Source organism: Etheostoma cragini, chromosome 2 (assembly GCF_013103735.1).
Source record: "Etheostoma cragini isolate CJK2018 chromosome 2, CSU_Ecrag_1.0, whole genome shotgun sequence".
Taxonomy (NCBI): Eukaryota; Metazoa; Chordata; class Actinopteri; order Perciformes; family Percidae; genus Etheostoma; species Etheostoma cragini.
This window is the reverse complement of record NC_048408.1, coordinates 9,330,097-9,346,697: the sequence shown is the minus strand read 5'-3', so window position 1 is coordinate 9,346,697 and position 16,601 is coordinate 9,330,097. Positions and strand designations below refer to the sequence as shown.

Below are 16,601 nucleotides of genomic sequence, written 5' to 3'. Positions count from 1 at the left end.
AACCATGTGGAATAAACACGGCTGGTGAGTAGCATGAGTTCATTCACTGACCAGTGAAATCTCCATCAGTTAGCTCAGGCTAACAAGAATCAGAGGCCCGATCTGAGGTTTTTTGGGGCCCATTAGTGTCTTGGCTGCACATGGAGGTTGGAAGGAGAGAGGTATTACACAATTAGGACCGTAGACACAGATGTGGAAGATAGAAGGAAAAGCTCAGCGTGTGCATGGGTGTTGAGGGCTCCCATGCAGGCCTATGAAATTGGTCGTGCAGGACGTTTGCACAGTGTCCCATGTTGAGCTCATTTTATCTCTTCACTTAGATGATACCCTGCAGAGTACAGAAGCACAAAGTAGGTGTGTATTTAAACTGTTTGGTTTACTCTGTGTTTTTTAATGTAGGCTACTTATATACAGTGCAAAAAAAAGTAACAAAGACAGATATGTTGTAGATAAACAGAAAGTATAGAAACATTATATACAAGTATAGTGCAAAAAACGATGTTGAAGGATTAACTTCACATCTCAGAAGGCAATTAGCTTAGCTTAGCATGCACTGTAGACAGAAGGCAGGAGAAAAGGGTTACATTGGCTCTCTTTCAAAAATGTAAAAACGTGCCTACCAACACCTCTAAAGCTCACTAATTAACACATTGTATCTTATTTGTTTAATTTGTACATTTTACATGCTGTAACTTTTTATTGGCGGGAACAGAGACTTCCCTGGGGCTTGTCGTGCTGGTTTTTTTATCAAGAAATAGTTATTCCAGCTTTACAGCTCCAGATAAAATAATACACACACAACGCATGCAAATACTGTGCAGGCTTTAAAACACGACTGCACAACACGTAGTTCATGAAGGTCACAATAGAAGTACATTTCCAGGATCATTGCCTGATGTCCCTCACCTTCTTCTCTCTCTGTGTTGTAATTTATAAATATTTTAAATAACAGAAAACCACTAAATGGTGGTAAGTAATACATGCAATTTCATATACTGCATTATTTTTAGAGTGACAAGTAGCACCCACCTGAGACCCGTGTCAACGCATATGCAGGACATCAAAAACAAAAGTTACTGTTGCACTAGTCTGGAATTCTTGCTGTGCCAACGTTGCAACAAAAGTTTCCTAAATACTGTGTATATAAATTTGCTGTCAGTTTACTAATTGATTTTGCATTTGGGGAGATTTGGACTTGTATACCTTTTAATGACGCTGCTGGATACTACACAACCCTTTCTGTGGATCTACTGATCGCCGTGGATTACTTTTTTGTTTCATCGGATTTCGGTGAAATACAGATCTTTTTTCTAAACGTTTTATGGTGTGATTGCGCATTGTTTCTGCGTTTAAAGAGGCATCTCAACAGACTGTAGGTCAAACACTGATTGTCCATTGTTACATTTGAAATGAACTTAAGTGCGGGGGCATTCCGCCACCGTCTGTCTATTGTGTTCCAAGACAGCCGTGCCACGATTGGATTTCATGAGGCCGAATTGTTGCAGTGTAATTAAAAATCTGCTTTAAAAATAAACACGTTTATTTAGCATGTTTGTTTTGTCATTATGTGCTCGTGCTGTGTTCCACAAGTGGTAGGACAGGTCCACACCCCCCTGGCTCAAATGTCAAACTCCGCTTATGCATTTCCTGTCTAACTGGGACATTTTGGGACCAATTGATGGGACTGTTGTGGAAGAAGTACACACGGCTACACACTACAGTACCCGCTGATAAGAGCAAATTACATTTAACCATGCATCCAGCTGATTTAAATACCTCACGTTACTGTATTGTGGGAACAGTTAACTTCATTTAACATCTTATGTGGCGCTTTCTTTTGCGGAGTGAAAATATTTCCACCAAAACAAGTTCCTTCAAATTTCTTAATGTAGGTGTGTTCATAATTGGGTGCGAGGGTGGAATATGGATGGGGTATGTTCTGGTTCACAGAGAAAAAGGAAAAATATGGCTATTCCATTGTACAGACCTGACCGTAGCCCGAGACGATTGTGATTGGTTTAAAGAACTGCAAACAATCCAGAGCGTTTTTTTTCTCCAATCCCAGAATGCATGTGTGGTGTAGCCACCTTCCTCCACAGCGCTGTGGAGGAAGGTCTGGCAGTATAAGACTAAAAACACTAAATTACTTCTGTTGCCAGGTCTGACATTTGTAGCACACTTTGTAGTAGAACAATGACTTTAGTATTCATCATGCATTATACTGTACGTGCTCTTCACCAACCCTAACATCATTTCGAATATTAGGCCATCTGGAGCAACACTGAATACCAGCTTGATTTTATCAGAATACAATGAAGCTTTTAGTTTTAATATTTCTTATAAACAATGGGATATGTTATGCTCCTTTGGCAGAGCAACAGTAACAAAAGTTTTTTTCTCCAACAAAAAAAACAAAGCAGTTTCATCCTCTTAACACTGAGCGAGTTTGTCACTTCTTGCTTACCATTACAGTTGTAATAGCAGCCTTAAAGCCCAGACATCATGCATGGAATGGGTTAGAATAAACGTTATATTTAAGCTTGTTTACACTGGATGTGTAATCTGATAGGACATACGTAACTTCTGGCGGTACGAGGCATGGTTGGACGATTTGGTTGGAACGCTATAGCGCAATATTGTGCCATCACCTTAATTTAACCAAAACTGTGAAGCAAAGATTATCATAACATTTCATTAAGCACTACTATGAAAGATAAGCATGGCCATGTTTATCCTTCTGGACATGTCTCATGTGGTGCAGCAATGATGCTCTAAAACACTTTCACAGAGCTTCTGTGTCATCCTTCTGTGACAAATACAATCAGAATGTCAAAAGGTTTCAGCCGAGGCACTTTTGTTGGAGGTCGTTGGACGTTTGAGGTTGGAAAAGCCCTCGTTAAAGGGGAGCCATCATTTAGTTAATGTGAGGCCGGGTTTTAAGTGTGTGTGCGCGGTGATGTGTCCCCCCAAAGAGTTTAGGGTAACTCAGGGTCTTTTCCTTCTCTCAGCAGGACTCTGCAGGTTAATGTGCACTGCCCCGGGGATTGTTCCGTCTGCCGTTAGACAGAAACACACACACACACACACAGTCAGGCCTAGAGACTCTTGAACAACAAGGTGATGACGCTATTGTAAGTCAATGCTGGTCTCTTCTGGGAGTGTACTGAGGAACAATAAAGGGCTTGGTGATTCCCTCTGACTGCATTAAGGGTGTTTTCCTCTGTTACCACAGTAGGAGAATTTAGCATGTGGGGTTTTAATGTTGCTTTGTTCATATGAAAACAACGGGGAAGCGGTGATGACATGTTTGTGGGTCCATTAGACCAGACTGAACGTTCACAGTTGGCACTGTTCCAACAGCATTTATCTCTACGGAGGAGAAAATGTCTACTTCTGGAAATAAGCTAGAAAGTAAACTTTGCAGTGAGATTTCCAGGCAATATATCATGGAAAACATGTATTGTAGCAATATGAAGTACAGAGCACAGTTTGAAATAGTATTGATGAATACATAGATCAAGAAGTTAAGCTTGTTTGAGGCTGATTAGGTCACTCTAGCCCAGATTTTCTTTTTGAGTCAAGCTCCATCGGTCTTATTAACAAATGACCGGGCTGAGAGTTCAAAATAATGATGTATTCTTGTTCCGCTTTTGTTTTTTTATAGGAAAACTCTCTAGGGAAATATTTGTCACTTATATGGTAAGCTTTTTTACTTGCACATTTGCTAATCATTAATAAGCAGCTGACTGTGCTGGCGACAAATGGAAGCAGCATATTTAGGGATAGTTATGCCTGAGGGGCCAAAGTGTTAAGAACATATTAACAGAGAAATGGACTGAGAAGTTAAGGATATTTTTTATCGTGAAAACGACCATGAATCCAAAGCGTTGGTGTCCTTTGTGAAGGACCCAGCTGAGAGCCTTTCAGAGTACTGTTTAAGCAAAACATGTAATCAGAGTATTTCTTTAAGCTTATCTATACTATCCAGATTCTCTTGGCACTGCCTGAATTGCATCTGGGATCCGATACATGTTATCCTGTAAGGATCATTCTTATATGCAATGGGATAAATGTTATAGAAATATTATCAAACAATATTCATTTTCATCTCGCAGTATTATCTGTAGCTCAGTAGCTCTGTTTTAGGGTATTGAGCCTACATTTATCAAAAATAGGGTACATATAAACAGCACTCTGTAGTCTGATACTCATTGGGTTCTTGCAGGACGTTTATATGAGTACAACATAAATAGTATTTTAATTTGTTTGAGTGTTGAGTTTTATACTGGTTTTCCTCATATCCATGTAGTAACTCCTTCCCCCCCTTCCCTTCTAAACCCTGCTTTTCTGGCATCTATAAATGTTGTTGATATCTCAATTTTGTACTGATTTATTGTCCTGATACGGAAAGTTAAACAAAAAAAAGACCAGAGTGTGCAGAACATTTTTTCTTCATTTGCTTTTCATGATCACCCAGTAAAACAAGACGAACAACGAGTATAATTCCATGTGCTATATTGGCTCTTATCTATATCATTGGCATTCCTGAGCAGATTTCCTAGAAAACGACGAAATGTGTATTCTGTGTACTCAAGCATGTGTTTTGCTTTTGGCAAGTCACAGGTTTCTGGATAAAATTACTCTTAATTACATTTATGCAATGTAAGTTGAATGGAGTTATCCGTCTTACTTGTCAAGTCCTAAGTCCTAAGTCCACTGGAAGATGCTAAAACATTCAGTGTCAGGGGAAAGAAGTCATATCACATACTGTACATCTGAAACATAAAAAGAAAAGATTATTATTATTATTATAATAGATAGCAACTACAAGTCAAATCTTGTTTCACGGGTACAGAGTGGCTGTTATTGAGCAGAGGTTGTTCAGAGTTTGGGCTGAACTTGGTATAAAGTCTTTTTTCAGGTTGCCACACACACACATACTTCTCAGTTATGCCTCCAAAAAAAATGTGTCCTTGTTGTGGTGTCACAACTGTGAATGAATACCAAACCTTTATTTACACTTGAGCCCGTGTCTGGTATTCCAGGGGTCACCGTGGGTCACTTGCTAACCTGCTGCCACCATCGCTAAAATTAAGAGGGGTGGTTTTTCTTTTTTCTTTTCTTTTTCTAACCCCAAAATATCCTTGTGATGAAGGTATGTGAGAATATATTTCACAACATAAACTGTCAAAAGGCAAATGAGCCATGACTTCTGCCAGAGTGGTAATTTGTTCCTGTCACTGAGAACATGTCTTTGTTGGAAGTAAATTCATTTCAAAACTTGACTTAATGGAAAAGAAAGCATGTTTCAAGATCAAATAATTTCAATTTGCATTTATATCTAATAAACATCCAAAATGATAAAACAAAAGAAAATCAAACAAACAATAAATCATTACATTTGAAGTACAAGTAAGTAAGTAAAACCAAGCTAAACTCAAGACCCAACAACAGCACAATACAATACAAACAATACAAAAACAAAAAAACGGAACAAAAGCTATGTTTCAGATTGAAATCCAGGACCCAAGTTTATCAAACTTCCCTAAAAATGACAACTAAGAATGTTCTAAAAAGCCATGTTAGGAATACAAAAGTTATTTAAGTGTAAAGAATAACAAACAGCAACTTACTCCTACTAACAACAAAGTGTCAAGTCATTTAAGTGAGCATAGAGTTTAACCCTCATGTTGTCCTTGGGTCAAATTGGACCCGTTTTCAATTAAGTATTTTTTTTTTGTCACAAAAAAATGGGCCGTCGAAATAAACCTACAACATTTCAAAAGTGACAAAATTGTCAGAAAAAGCGATAATAGTGTTGAAAAAATGTTTTTGTTTTTTTCTCATGGTTGACGGGAAGACAGCACAAGGGTTCATTAGGGGCACGCTCGAAGCAGGAACAATCCATCATAGACGACGACATTCACACTACATCTGCTATATTGCTGATTTTTGTACATTGTAATTGCTTGTAATTTTCATTTTAAAATGTCCATTTTGTTTGTGCAAAATCCACAATATCCATTAGCGATTAAAATGTTAAATCAACCCAAATCCAATCTAGTTATAGACTATAAATAGAGATGAAATTCTAGGAAATTGCCTGAAATGGAAACTAAAAGGAAACAAAAACATCATATCAAATGTTTAAATCAAAGGGGAAAAAGCCCAGCCAATTCAGAATTACACACATTGCTTCAGCTAACATAGTAATCATCAAAATTGATAATATATTTTAAAATCATTCTAAAACTCTCAGAGGGCAATCACCTCAATTCACATCAATTATTTTTAATTCTTTAGGTTGTAAGTAGGGTTAAAAATGAAAAGAAGTTACTTTTACCTATCTCTATAAAGCTTCACTTTTAGCAGTTATAGATAAATCTGAGACTGCAGGACAGAACTTGACTTTAAACTTCCTTAAAAGAGCGGGAAACTCCCCACACTGAAGATGAATGTATCTTTTAAATTGTTTAAATTGTTTTTTAGATTTTCATTCATGAAAAATTCCATAAAAGCTCATCCACTCATTAAGTAGAGAACAGGAACATCCCTTTTGAGAGGATCGTGTGAAGGTGGCGAGCAGAAGGACTAGTTAGAGCCCTTCTCCGTATGGGGTGGAGATCAGGTACGGGTCATTCAGAAAACACTTCTCTGACGGCAGAGATTCTGGCACTTTGGTCTAAGTTGTAAAATATCCCCCAAGAGCCCTTCACAGTGTGAGTCTTCCAGCTTCACTATCGGTCAGGGGTCAAAGAGCAGGGCCCTACAGAAGGATCTGCTTGTCACACTGATCCATGGACATCCTGCGAGCATAAACCTGCACGGCTCTCTGCCGTCTTTGATGATACAATGCCACAGTTTTTGGATCCTGTAACACAAATCTGGCTGGACTTTTGGTGAGCCTTGTAGTACTCAGATTGTTCCCAATACTAACAACATCCGTTCGCACTAGAGCCCGACCGATATATCGGCCAATATTAGGCATTTCCCGATCTATCGGTATTGACATTTATAATGGCCGATTAAAATATATATATATATATATATATATATATATATATATATATATATATATTCATTTACGGGAATCATTTATAATGACAATTAAATGATTCTGATAAATGAATATTTAAAAAATAAAAACGGACGGTCAACCACGTTTTGAGTGTGTTACATAGTCTGTCCACCAGAGGGCACTCTACAACGTCCCTGTTGGCAACACTGATTCGTTTTTTTTTATCATTGTGTTTGTCTTCAAAGGACTTTAGGTTTCATATCTCTAGTTTGTATTTTTATACATTTTATTCTTAAGAACTTTACTATATGTTGATACGTCTCTGGATTTTAAAAAATGTATAAATATTGGCCAATATATCAGCATATTGGATTTTAATATACAAATATTCGTATTGGTATCAGCCTTAAAAATGCTTTATCGGTCGGGCTGTAGTACGTACAGTGCGGTACGATACCACTCTCGTAAAACTAAAGCTCACGAATGTTTGTATAATCTTTACAAAAAAAAAACACAAGAATCTTCGTAAAGTCTTCTCACAGTCTTTCCCTGTATAAATTAAACAAACGAGATATAACATATTCACTAATAGTTACTATTAAAAGTCTGGATGCAGGATGTCCCTCACCTTCCTCTCTCTGTGTGTTGCCTTCTCAAACTGTTCGCTTCGGGAAACGATAACAAACTTCAAGCTGCAAGCTTAAAATGGCTGAAGATTTTAAGAATATTTGGGTTGTGCAACAAGGCAGGCATGCTTGGTTCTTTTGGGGAATTATTGTTAAGATTTACAAGGAATATGTTTTCAGTCCTTACTTTCTGACTGGGACGTTTTGTAACGATTGAAGGGGATTGCTGTGGATGAAGTACACACAGCCATACGCTGGTAAGAGAAATAACGTTTAATCATATATCCAGCTGATTCAAATAGCTCACGTTAGTGTATTGTGTGAACAGTTAACTCAATTTAATATTGTATCTGGCATTTTCTGTTGTGGGGTGCAAATATTCCCCCAAAACAACACAAGTTTCCTTCCCAAGACTATTTTGGAGAGCCACCGTTGCTGCATCCGGAGCTTAGCGCCGCCGACGATTGTGATTGGTATAAAAAGATTTGCAAATCCAGAGCGTCTTTACTCCTATCCCAGAATGCACTGTGATGCTAGGTCAGGCAATGCGAGACTAATTCATGAATGAGTGAGCTTTAGAGGTGCTGACAGGTGGATTTTTGTTACCTTTGGACAGAAGCAGGCTAGCTGTTCCCCCCATTTCTAGTCTTAAGCTAAGCTAACAGCTGTTGTTTTATTCTTGTCCTACAGACATGAGAGAGGGATTGGTTTGAATCTTCTCATCTAACTCTTTGCGAAAAAAGCAGTAAGCAAGTTAGCACACAGTACTAGTAAAAAGTTTGGACGCTTTACTATTCAAGTAAGTGAGAAAGCGGGTTAAACTTTTGACTGGTACTGTATGTCAAATTTTGACTTTCCATGACTCATAAATGGCTGTTTAATCAGATTACATTTCAATACTTTAATAACAGAAAATACAAATAATCTTGTGCCCTCTCCACATGTTTGTTCAGTCCACACATCTCTAATATGCACGCGGTTATCCCAAAGACTGGTAGAGTGGTCTACATGTCCCACAGCTGCTCTGAAACCCCATCCTGAGTCAATTAGACGTGTACAATAGGAACATCAATTACGCCAAGCAGGCACAATCTATATGACTTTGGAGCTCTAATGAGATTAATTCTTCTTGGATGGGATACATTCTTTCCCAAATGCCTATGTAGAAGGAGTGATTGAAGTTAACAAGCTCATTAGTGCACTTCAAGACAATGTTCAGAGCTGAATGGTTGATTCTCAGTTGGCAGTCAAGGGGCCGTTGAAAAGGAAAGAGTGTGGATCTTTTTTTCTTCTGGGCTACTAAATAACCCTTATCTTATCAGGCAGGTTATCAGATAAGACCATTTTTGTAAATGTGTAGATCGTCGTTACAAAGTCCAAATAAAGTAGTAAAATACAAAGAGTCTGGAGTACACTCAAAACTGGCAGAGATTCAGCGCCATCACTAAGAGAGAGAGAGAGATTTCAGAGCAATAAAGTTACGTTTTAAAGGATATAAGGCTGGCATTATTCTACAGTTTCCATACGCAACAAATCCCATCAGAAAACCAACATTACATTAGTCTGTCTCTCACTAATCTCCAACTTCCCCGCCCATCAATGGCCCAAAGCCCGTTTGACGTAAATCTTTAAAAATGTAGTTTCACTTTTAAAAGAGGCTCAGTCATTTCTTAAAGCAGCTGACATATTTATATAACACTTCTCAAACAGGAGTAAAAAAGGACAATTTAAATTAAATTGCAGATTAATACACATTTGGTGAACTAGCGTGTATTTACGGCAGCGGGATGGAGTATGTGTGATTGATTCTGAATAAACTACAGTGTCCATATTCATGGCAATAAGGGATTTTTTCCCAGCAACAATGTGGTTTTACTAGTTTTTGGCCAACAATAGAGGTCTGTGACACAGAGGAATAGACTTACACAGAAAAATCACTTCATTGTTGGGTTTGGTCTTTTCATGGGTTGTTTTGGACAATAAGAAAAATATAGAATACCAACAGACCTATCTCATAATATGTTCCGATCAGATGTCATTTTGTCCAAATCAGGAGCTGGTTAGCCTGGCTGTATAATAATTGGACTATGAGGACTCTGCCAACAAACAAGACATTCCTTTTTTTGGTTTGGTTTACACTATAGCAGTCCTGGTGTCTTTGATGCTCCTCACACTGAGCGACGAGTCAATAAATTGATTCCACAAACAGTTCCAGTGGGGTTTATGGCTTTCTTATGAATCTGCGCCCCACATTCTGTGATTGTTCTTGACAGTATCAAGCCCTCTGAACTTTTTCTATTCTCTAAAGGGTGGATGGAGGTGGAGGGGAAAGAGAAAGAACGAAGGTTTACTGGGTTACAGATGGACCACTAGGTCCGACAAGTTGCGTCTCATTTTCTCCCACAGCGTTGTAATGAAAACCTGCTGGGGTGACTTTAAGCAAAGGCCTAGGATCAGTTTACCTCTTTCCCGAGCCTCTGACCTTAACAGTCTGTCAAACAGTATTGTTATCTGTGTTGGAGGAATAAAGCCTTGTGCTCGGTTTGGTTTGATCTTGGTTGAAGTCCATTTATTCTCTTTTGGAGCCTTTGCTTTTGGTCATTTTAAAAGGCGAGTTCAAATACCCAGGATGTATTACTTTGAGTACTTTACCACATGTTTTGTATATATATATATCTGATGTTGGGACAGCAAGAGTTCAAGAGGATTTCCCGCAACATTTGCAAGCTGCAGTGCTAGGAAGGGAAAGAAAAACTGCATGTGTCACTGTTGAAGAAAAGGTTTAGTTGCGCTTTTTCCAGTTATCCTGCAAAATAGCTGCAATTAAAGATATATCAACGCATGTACCATAAGAGTTTGCATACACAGTCCAAGAGTGCATCCGCAGTGTTTACAGCTGATAACATTTAGTCGGGTTAGCATGTGACCTGCCACACCACAGGTACAGTTTAGCCAGCTGACCTGCTGCTCGGCTAAAGGGAGTCCAGTTGCAGGTTAATGGGGGATGCTTGCCCTTAAATGGCCATTTAAGTGTTTCTACAGAGACCTGAATAGAAGTAACACACTTTAAAGGAGAGACGATACGAGGGGGAGTGTTGCCCTATAAAAACAGGTTAAACCTTTGACACAGACAAGTTAGGTCCCTGCTCTTCAGACCAACTTTGGCTCTACATTAAAAAACACAACCCTCTCATTCATTTGAATGAGTCTGGTCCTGGAGCGGGGGTGCCAACGCAGAAGACTACAGCAACAAACAAAAAAATGCAGGGTTGTCTGGCAACATGACATCATCCAGCAGGGCAATGTGGTGGCTAATCAAATGCATGAATCTGTTACTGAAACTTCCTGGATCGTATTTCATGTCTGGCTGGTACCTGGAGCAACATGCACACCCCACCAATGCAGCCACTTGTTTTCTCTCTGAATGCCAGCTCAATCCTGATAGGCTTGGAAGACATTTTTCTCTTTAAAGGAACTATAACCTGCATTTTTTAAAGATATAATAACACAGGACCTAATCCCTGTGTGTAATGTGAAAGGTGTCACACATGGGGATGAGTTCACACAAATTATCGGCCAACTCTTCAGTTCCCGCAACTCTACTTTTATGGTTCTCACGGCTCTTCAAAGCCTTGTTCTCAACAGTTTTCAGCAAAAAAAGCCCTAAAAAACCTCACTGTGCAATACCTGCTTGACACCAAACAGACAGACACAGTTAGTGACGAGCTGGTGAAGATACTAGAGCAGCTATTTCCGTCAGGAGTTGGTGGAGACCAAAAACAGAGCAAACATCGCTGTGCACAGTTTTACTTGAAACCCCTTTTTCTTAAAGAAACAATGAAAAGTGTTCATGTCATGCTCTGTGGATTACCCAACAGTAACAACACTGTTTCTAGACAAATATGTTGACAACTTTTTCAATGTCCTTTTTCTGAGGATCACATATTCCATCCTATTCACCCCCAACACCGTGGCGATAACAGAAATTTCAGAGACATACTGTATATCTCCTAACATCTTAAAAATAAAGCCCAAACTGTCCGCATGGCTAGATACAACTACAGGTAAGTGACAAAAGTGTTTTTTGTAATTTGTGTTAACTGAGCCATAAAATAAATAGAAAGTTAGAAAGAGTATTCAAAGTCTTACTGTAAAGAAGTATCGCTGTGGCCTCCAGCTGTAGCAGTTACATAGCTCTGCACTCATGTACAGTAACCAGTTTCTGAGCAATATGTATTTACAATAAAAGTCACGAGACAAAAAGGTGGATTCATGAGTCAGGGTGATGCATCTAATTTAGTTTTGACTCCTTTTGTTGTAGAGTTGGGAAACACTAACTGTATCTACAGTAGCAAAACAATCAAACACCTCATTTAAAGGTGCAGCACTTTATTCATAAAACATATTTAAACATGCAATGTTCACAAAATCTGTTTTTTTTCATTTGCTCGGGCTTGTTTTCGTACGGAAATAAAAAGAAGTGGCACCTCTTTCCAAAATATTGTCTTTGTTCCATTCTGCTAAAAAAGAAATTGGCACACCTAGAGCTATAAACTCTAATGACAGGTTAAATTCAGAGAAAACATACTACAATTGTGTTTTCTATTCAAATACTTTTCCCCGCTACTTAAAACAAGTGACTCATGAGCTTTTTGAATGATTGAATGCTGCTGAGGAGGCACTGAGAGACTGGATTCAGGGATAAACATGTGGTACTTTGCACACTAGATGACTTTTAGAGTAGTTTGATGCAGCTGTGGGACATGTGGTACATACGGAAGTCTCAGTGGCACATATCTTTAAGTCTGGGTATAAGTCAAATCAAAAATATCTGAATATCTAGAAACCACAAAGGCTAAAGTGGGAAAATATGTCTCTGTAATTTGGGTTAACTGACCCTTTTAGTTAGAAATTCCACATACTAAGATCACACGCGAGATGCTAAGTGTTCACTCATTGCAGAGCAAGAGGAGGGTCAAGCCTGAGAAGAACCACACGGCTGTCTGCAGACCAGACTGTAGCTCAAGGGGGTCTGAGAGTGGATAGGAGCCAGAGCTCCGGTGCAAGGAGCAGGCAGATTTGGTTTCACCCCTGGGTGTGCTGAGATGAGTGGAGGTCTGCTTCTCACACCAGGGCAAACAATATATCACCATGTGGTATGAACCTGCAGACCTGCCCGGAGGATTTCACCACTAAACTCCTAATGATGGAAAATTAACGCTCCACTGAGTTGAGCTAAATGCACCCACTGACAGCATTCCCAAACTTTTTACAGCATGGGTCTACAACAACAAAAAACAGCAAGTTAAAGGATCACTCGGGATATATTGCTGTTGATTTGGGCGTAATGAGGGAAACCCTGTCAGACACGTTTTGTTATGATTTCCATGAATGGCAGGAGATGAAATAGAGGGGGAAATTGTTAAGCAAACGACTGGTGATAAAATACTATGAGCTATAATTAGAAAGCAAAAATATAAATATAAGACCCAGAGGAGGAACAAGTGACTATTTGATTTTCTTCGGACTGAAGGCACACATTTGTCTTCAAAGTTCACCTGATATGAGGAAACCAAGTGCTGAATGGAGAGAAGGTTCTTTACGCACAGCACACAGACTCCTCCCACACTCGCCTGGAAGAAAACCTCTTGTTAGAGTAGGAGCTGGCCACTGACACAGACTCCATCCGCACTGACTGATGCTCAACAACCCCTTGTGCACATTTATATCTTACAGGTTTTTTTTTCACGCGCATGCAAAATGAAGGCTTTTATTTCCATAGTGACAGTGTTGTGGCTGATAACAATACCCTGCATGGAAGCTATCCACGGATTATACAACTTCGGCGAGCATGACTTATTCTACAAAAAGAAGAACTGCAAGCCAATTCCTCCAAACCTCCTCCTGTGCAACAACATAGAGTACGCAGAGATGCGCCTCCCGAACCTGCTCGGGCACGAAACCATGAATGAAGTTCTGCAGCAAGCTTCGTCTTGGATCCCGCTGGTTCAGAAGCAATGTCACCCCGACACAAGAAAGTTCCTGTGCTCCCTTTTCGCTCCCGTCTGTCTGGACGAGTTGGACGATCCCATTCAGCCGTGCAGGTCTCTGTGCGAGAGCGTCAGGAATGGCTGCGCGCCCGTGATGTCCGCGTTTGGCTTCCCCTGGCCAAAGATGTTGGACTGCGACCGTTTCCCACTCGACAATGACCTGTGCATACGGCCTGCAAGCATCGACAGCTTCGTGCCAGTCACCAAAGAAGGTAAGGTTTTGTAGAACTCTATTTCAGAAGCACATTTGCGTCCACAAATATTGAAAACATGCCTAATAGAAATGCCAAATCTACTTGGATATCCTGTGGAAATGTGTGTCCCATTTGCTATATTTTACATTTTCTATAGAATTATAGCATATTGTGTTTTGGCCTAATCTCATTTCTCTTTCAGTGCCCAGAGTGTGTGATGCTTGCAAAGAAACAGATGAAAACGACAACGAAATAGTTGACAACCTGTGTAAAAATGACTTTGGTAAGTATTCCATCCACCTATTATTACTACTATTATTATTATTATTATTATTATTATTATTATTATTATTATTAGAGCAGTAGTTTCCATAGTGAAGATCCAGGGCCCCAATTTGAGTTCACTGTTGAATGTGTTTCTTTCACTTGACAGTGCAGAGAAAGAATGTGTACCATTTCCCTCACTTTTTCTATCTCCCCTATTGCATGCATTTTAGCATTAAACAATTTAGAAATACATAAGCATTCTCATGTGGATCAAAAGGATGATTTCTATATAATTTTTGAAAACAAAATCCCCTACTTTCTCTCCTGCCTGTACCCAGCTCTGAAGATCAAAGTTAAGGAGATCTCCTACATCAACGGGGACACCAAGATCGTGCCGGACAACAAGAGCAAGACCATTTACAAGCTGAACGGCATAACAGAGCGTGAGCTGAGGAAGGCCGACCTGTGGCTGAAGGACGGCCTGCAGTGCATCTGTGAGGAGATGAACGACATCCACGCTGCCTACCTGGTCATGGGCCAGAAGATGGACGGCCATCTGGTCATCACCTCGCTGAAGCGCTGGCAGAAGGGACAGCGAGAGTTCAAGAGGATTTCCCGCAGCATTCGCAAGCTGCAGTGCTAGGAAGGGAAACAAAACAAAAACTGCATGTGTCACTGTTGAAGAAAAAGTTTAGTTGAGCTCTTTCCAATGATCCCTTTTCAGTTGTCACACAGGTTTGCCATTAGACTCCTCTCTAGATTCCAGCTAAGATGTTTCTCCTTGGCCTCAGACAACCCACAACTTCCTGTGTTTTACATTGGTTTGTAGTCATACATGCCCAATACGTTAAAAGACCAAAAGAAACTCTACACTTATAATTCTCATAGATTTTAATGTTGTGAAGGGTGACACATATGCCCCAATGCACTCAGATTCGTCACACTATTCATAATAAAACTCATCTTTCAGTGGCTAAATCACACAGGTTGGCCCTGTCTTCTAACCGGGGCACAGGTGTAGATCTAGAACAGACAGTGGTATGTAAGTTTGGGGGGGGGGCAAGTCCTTCAAATTGTAGTAATGTGAGATTTAGTGCAGTTCAATAACTCCAATTCATTTAGCACTTAGTGAGTAGTGGGTGCCCCCTAATGGCCAGTATTAAAGCGATGTGTATTTTGTTGTCAGCTCATTAATTGCACTCAGCTGGTGTCCAAGGTGTAAAGCAATCACTCATTACATGGTTAGAGTGAAAACTAGCAGAGCTTTCAATCCCGGCTTAAAACTGATGATGTGGCTCACTGTTAAATCTTGCGATGGGGGTGAGTTTAAGACCTTTTTCTTTACTCTTCTGGCATTCCCCGGATTCCGCATTTTAACCCACAAATTAAACTGAAAACATGTCATGGGGCATTCCTCAAATAAGCTTAGGTCATCAGCAGCTGCTTGTTTAGGATTATTCCAAACTCCTAGAAGGGACAAATTACATCACAAGGGTCCAAGGCAAAATTAGGCATTTGCACATTTGCTCTCATAGTTCTACAGCAACAGTTACTGATTCATATTGTGTGTTGCATGTTGAGTGAAGTTGCATGAGTGGGATGTTCAAAGACAGTTAGTGTTTTTGTATTCCTACTGCTTTCTCAAGCAAAAACGAGAAATAGCTGGCTATATTCTCTTCCTGTTCAACATTTTAATTCTCTTAAGTAATCTTTTTGTACTTGAGCCACTGCATACTTTTTTACCACAGTATGAAAACGATTTTCTTACTCCGGACTTTCATATTTCATTAAACTTTTAAGTTGGGCTTTGGTTTGCATCTTCATCCTGTTTGAGTGACACAAGTTGGTTTTTAGGTCCTGTTAGATGATGAATATCTGCGTTTTGGTCGGTAGTGTTGATTTGATGAGCAGTAAGTTGTTAGGCGCAAATAATCATGTGTGTGTGTGCAATGTAAAGTATTTTTGAAAGTAATACTGTAAATATCAAATACTGCCTTTTTAATCTTTTTATAAAGTTTTCAGCAATTAAAAGCTGGCAACCACATGTTTTGAAATGACTCATTTTATTGTGTGTGAGTGTTTGTTTGGCAGGAAATAATAAAGTCACGAATAAAAGAGAATTAACAAAAATATTTCTAAGGCCAACGTTTTAAGATGGGGAAAATAAACCTGCAGTGTGCATTGTTAATGTAACACCGCCATCTAGTGGAACTGAATGGTATAATCTAGTCATGATAACTGGAAGCATTTGGTGATGTTCTTGCAACACTCTTCATGTACAGTTTGTTTCCTAATGACATAAACCACAAAGAAACGTAACATAGGCGTATAATGCTAAATGAAGCTTGGTTTGTAAGCATAGTGTCTGTTAAATGGCATCTACATGTTGAATGCTTTTCCTGCTTGCCTGTTAGTACATATTCTGTCCTTACAACACTGTGTGTGT

At 39.4% G+C, this 16,601-nt stretch overlaps 1 protein-coding gene across 1 annotated transcript; it reads left to right on the top strand.

Moving 5' to 3' along the window:
* The first annotated feature begins 12,962 nt into the window (after window positions 1-12,962).
* On the top strand, window positions 12,963-16,011 carry sfrp2 (secreted frizzled-related protein 2). The gene is made up of 3 exons (XM_034888619.1): window positions 12,963-13,906; window positions 14,091-14,171; window positions 14,494-16,011. Exons 1-3 carry the CDS (start codon window positions 13,405-13,407, stop codon window positions 14,796-14,798), a joined length of 888 nt encoding a protein of 295 aa, XP_034744510.1. The 5' UTR covers window positions 12,963-13,404; the 3' UTR covers window positions 14,799-16,011.
* Window positions 16,012-16,601: the final 590 nt, after the last annotated feature.

Bases quoted from the DNA above. Each gene is read 5' to 3' on its own strand.
- sfrp2 (XM_034888619.1), top strand. From the start codon at position 13,405: ATGAAGGCTTTTATTTCCATAGTGACAGTGTTGTGGCTGATAACAATA. The intron at 13,907-14,090 runs GTAAGGTTTTGT...TTTCTCTTTCAG, and splicing joins CGTGCCAGTCACCAAAGAAG to TGCCCAGAGTGTGTGATGCT. The intron at 14,172-14,493 runs GTAAGTATTCCA...GCCTGTACCCAG, and splicing joins CCTGTGTAAAAATGACTTTG to CTCTGAAGATCAAAGTTAAG.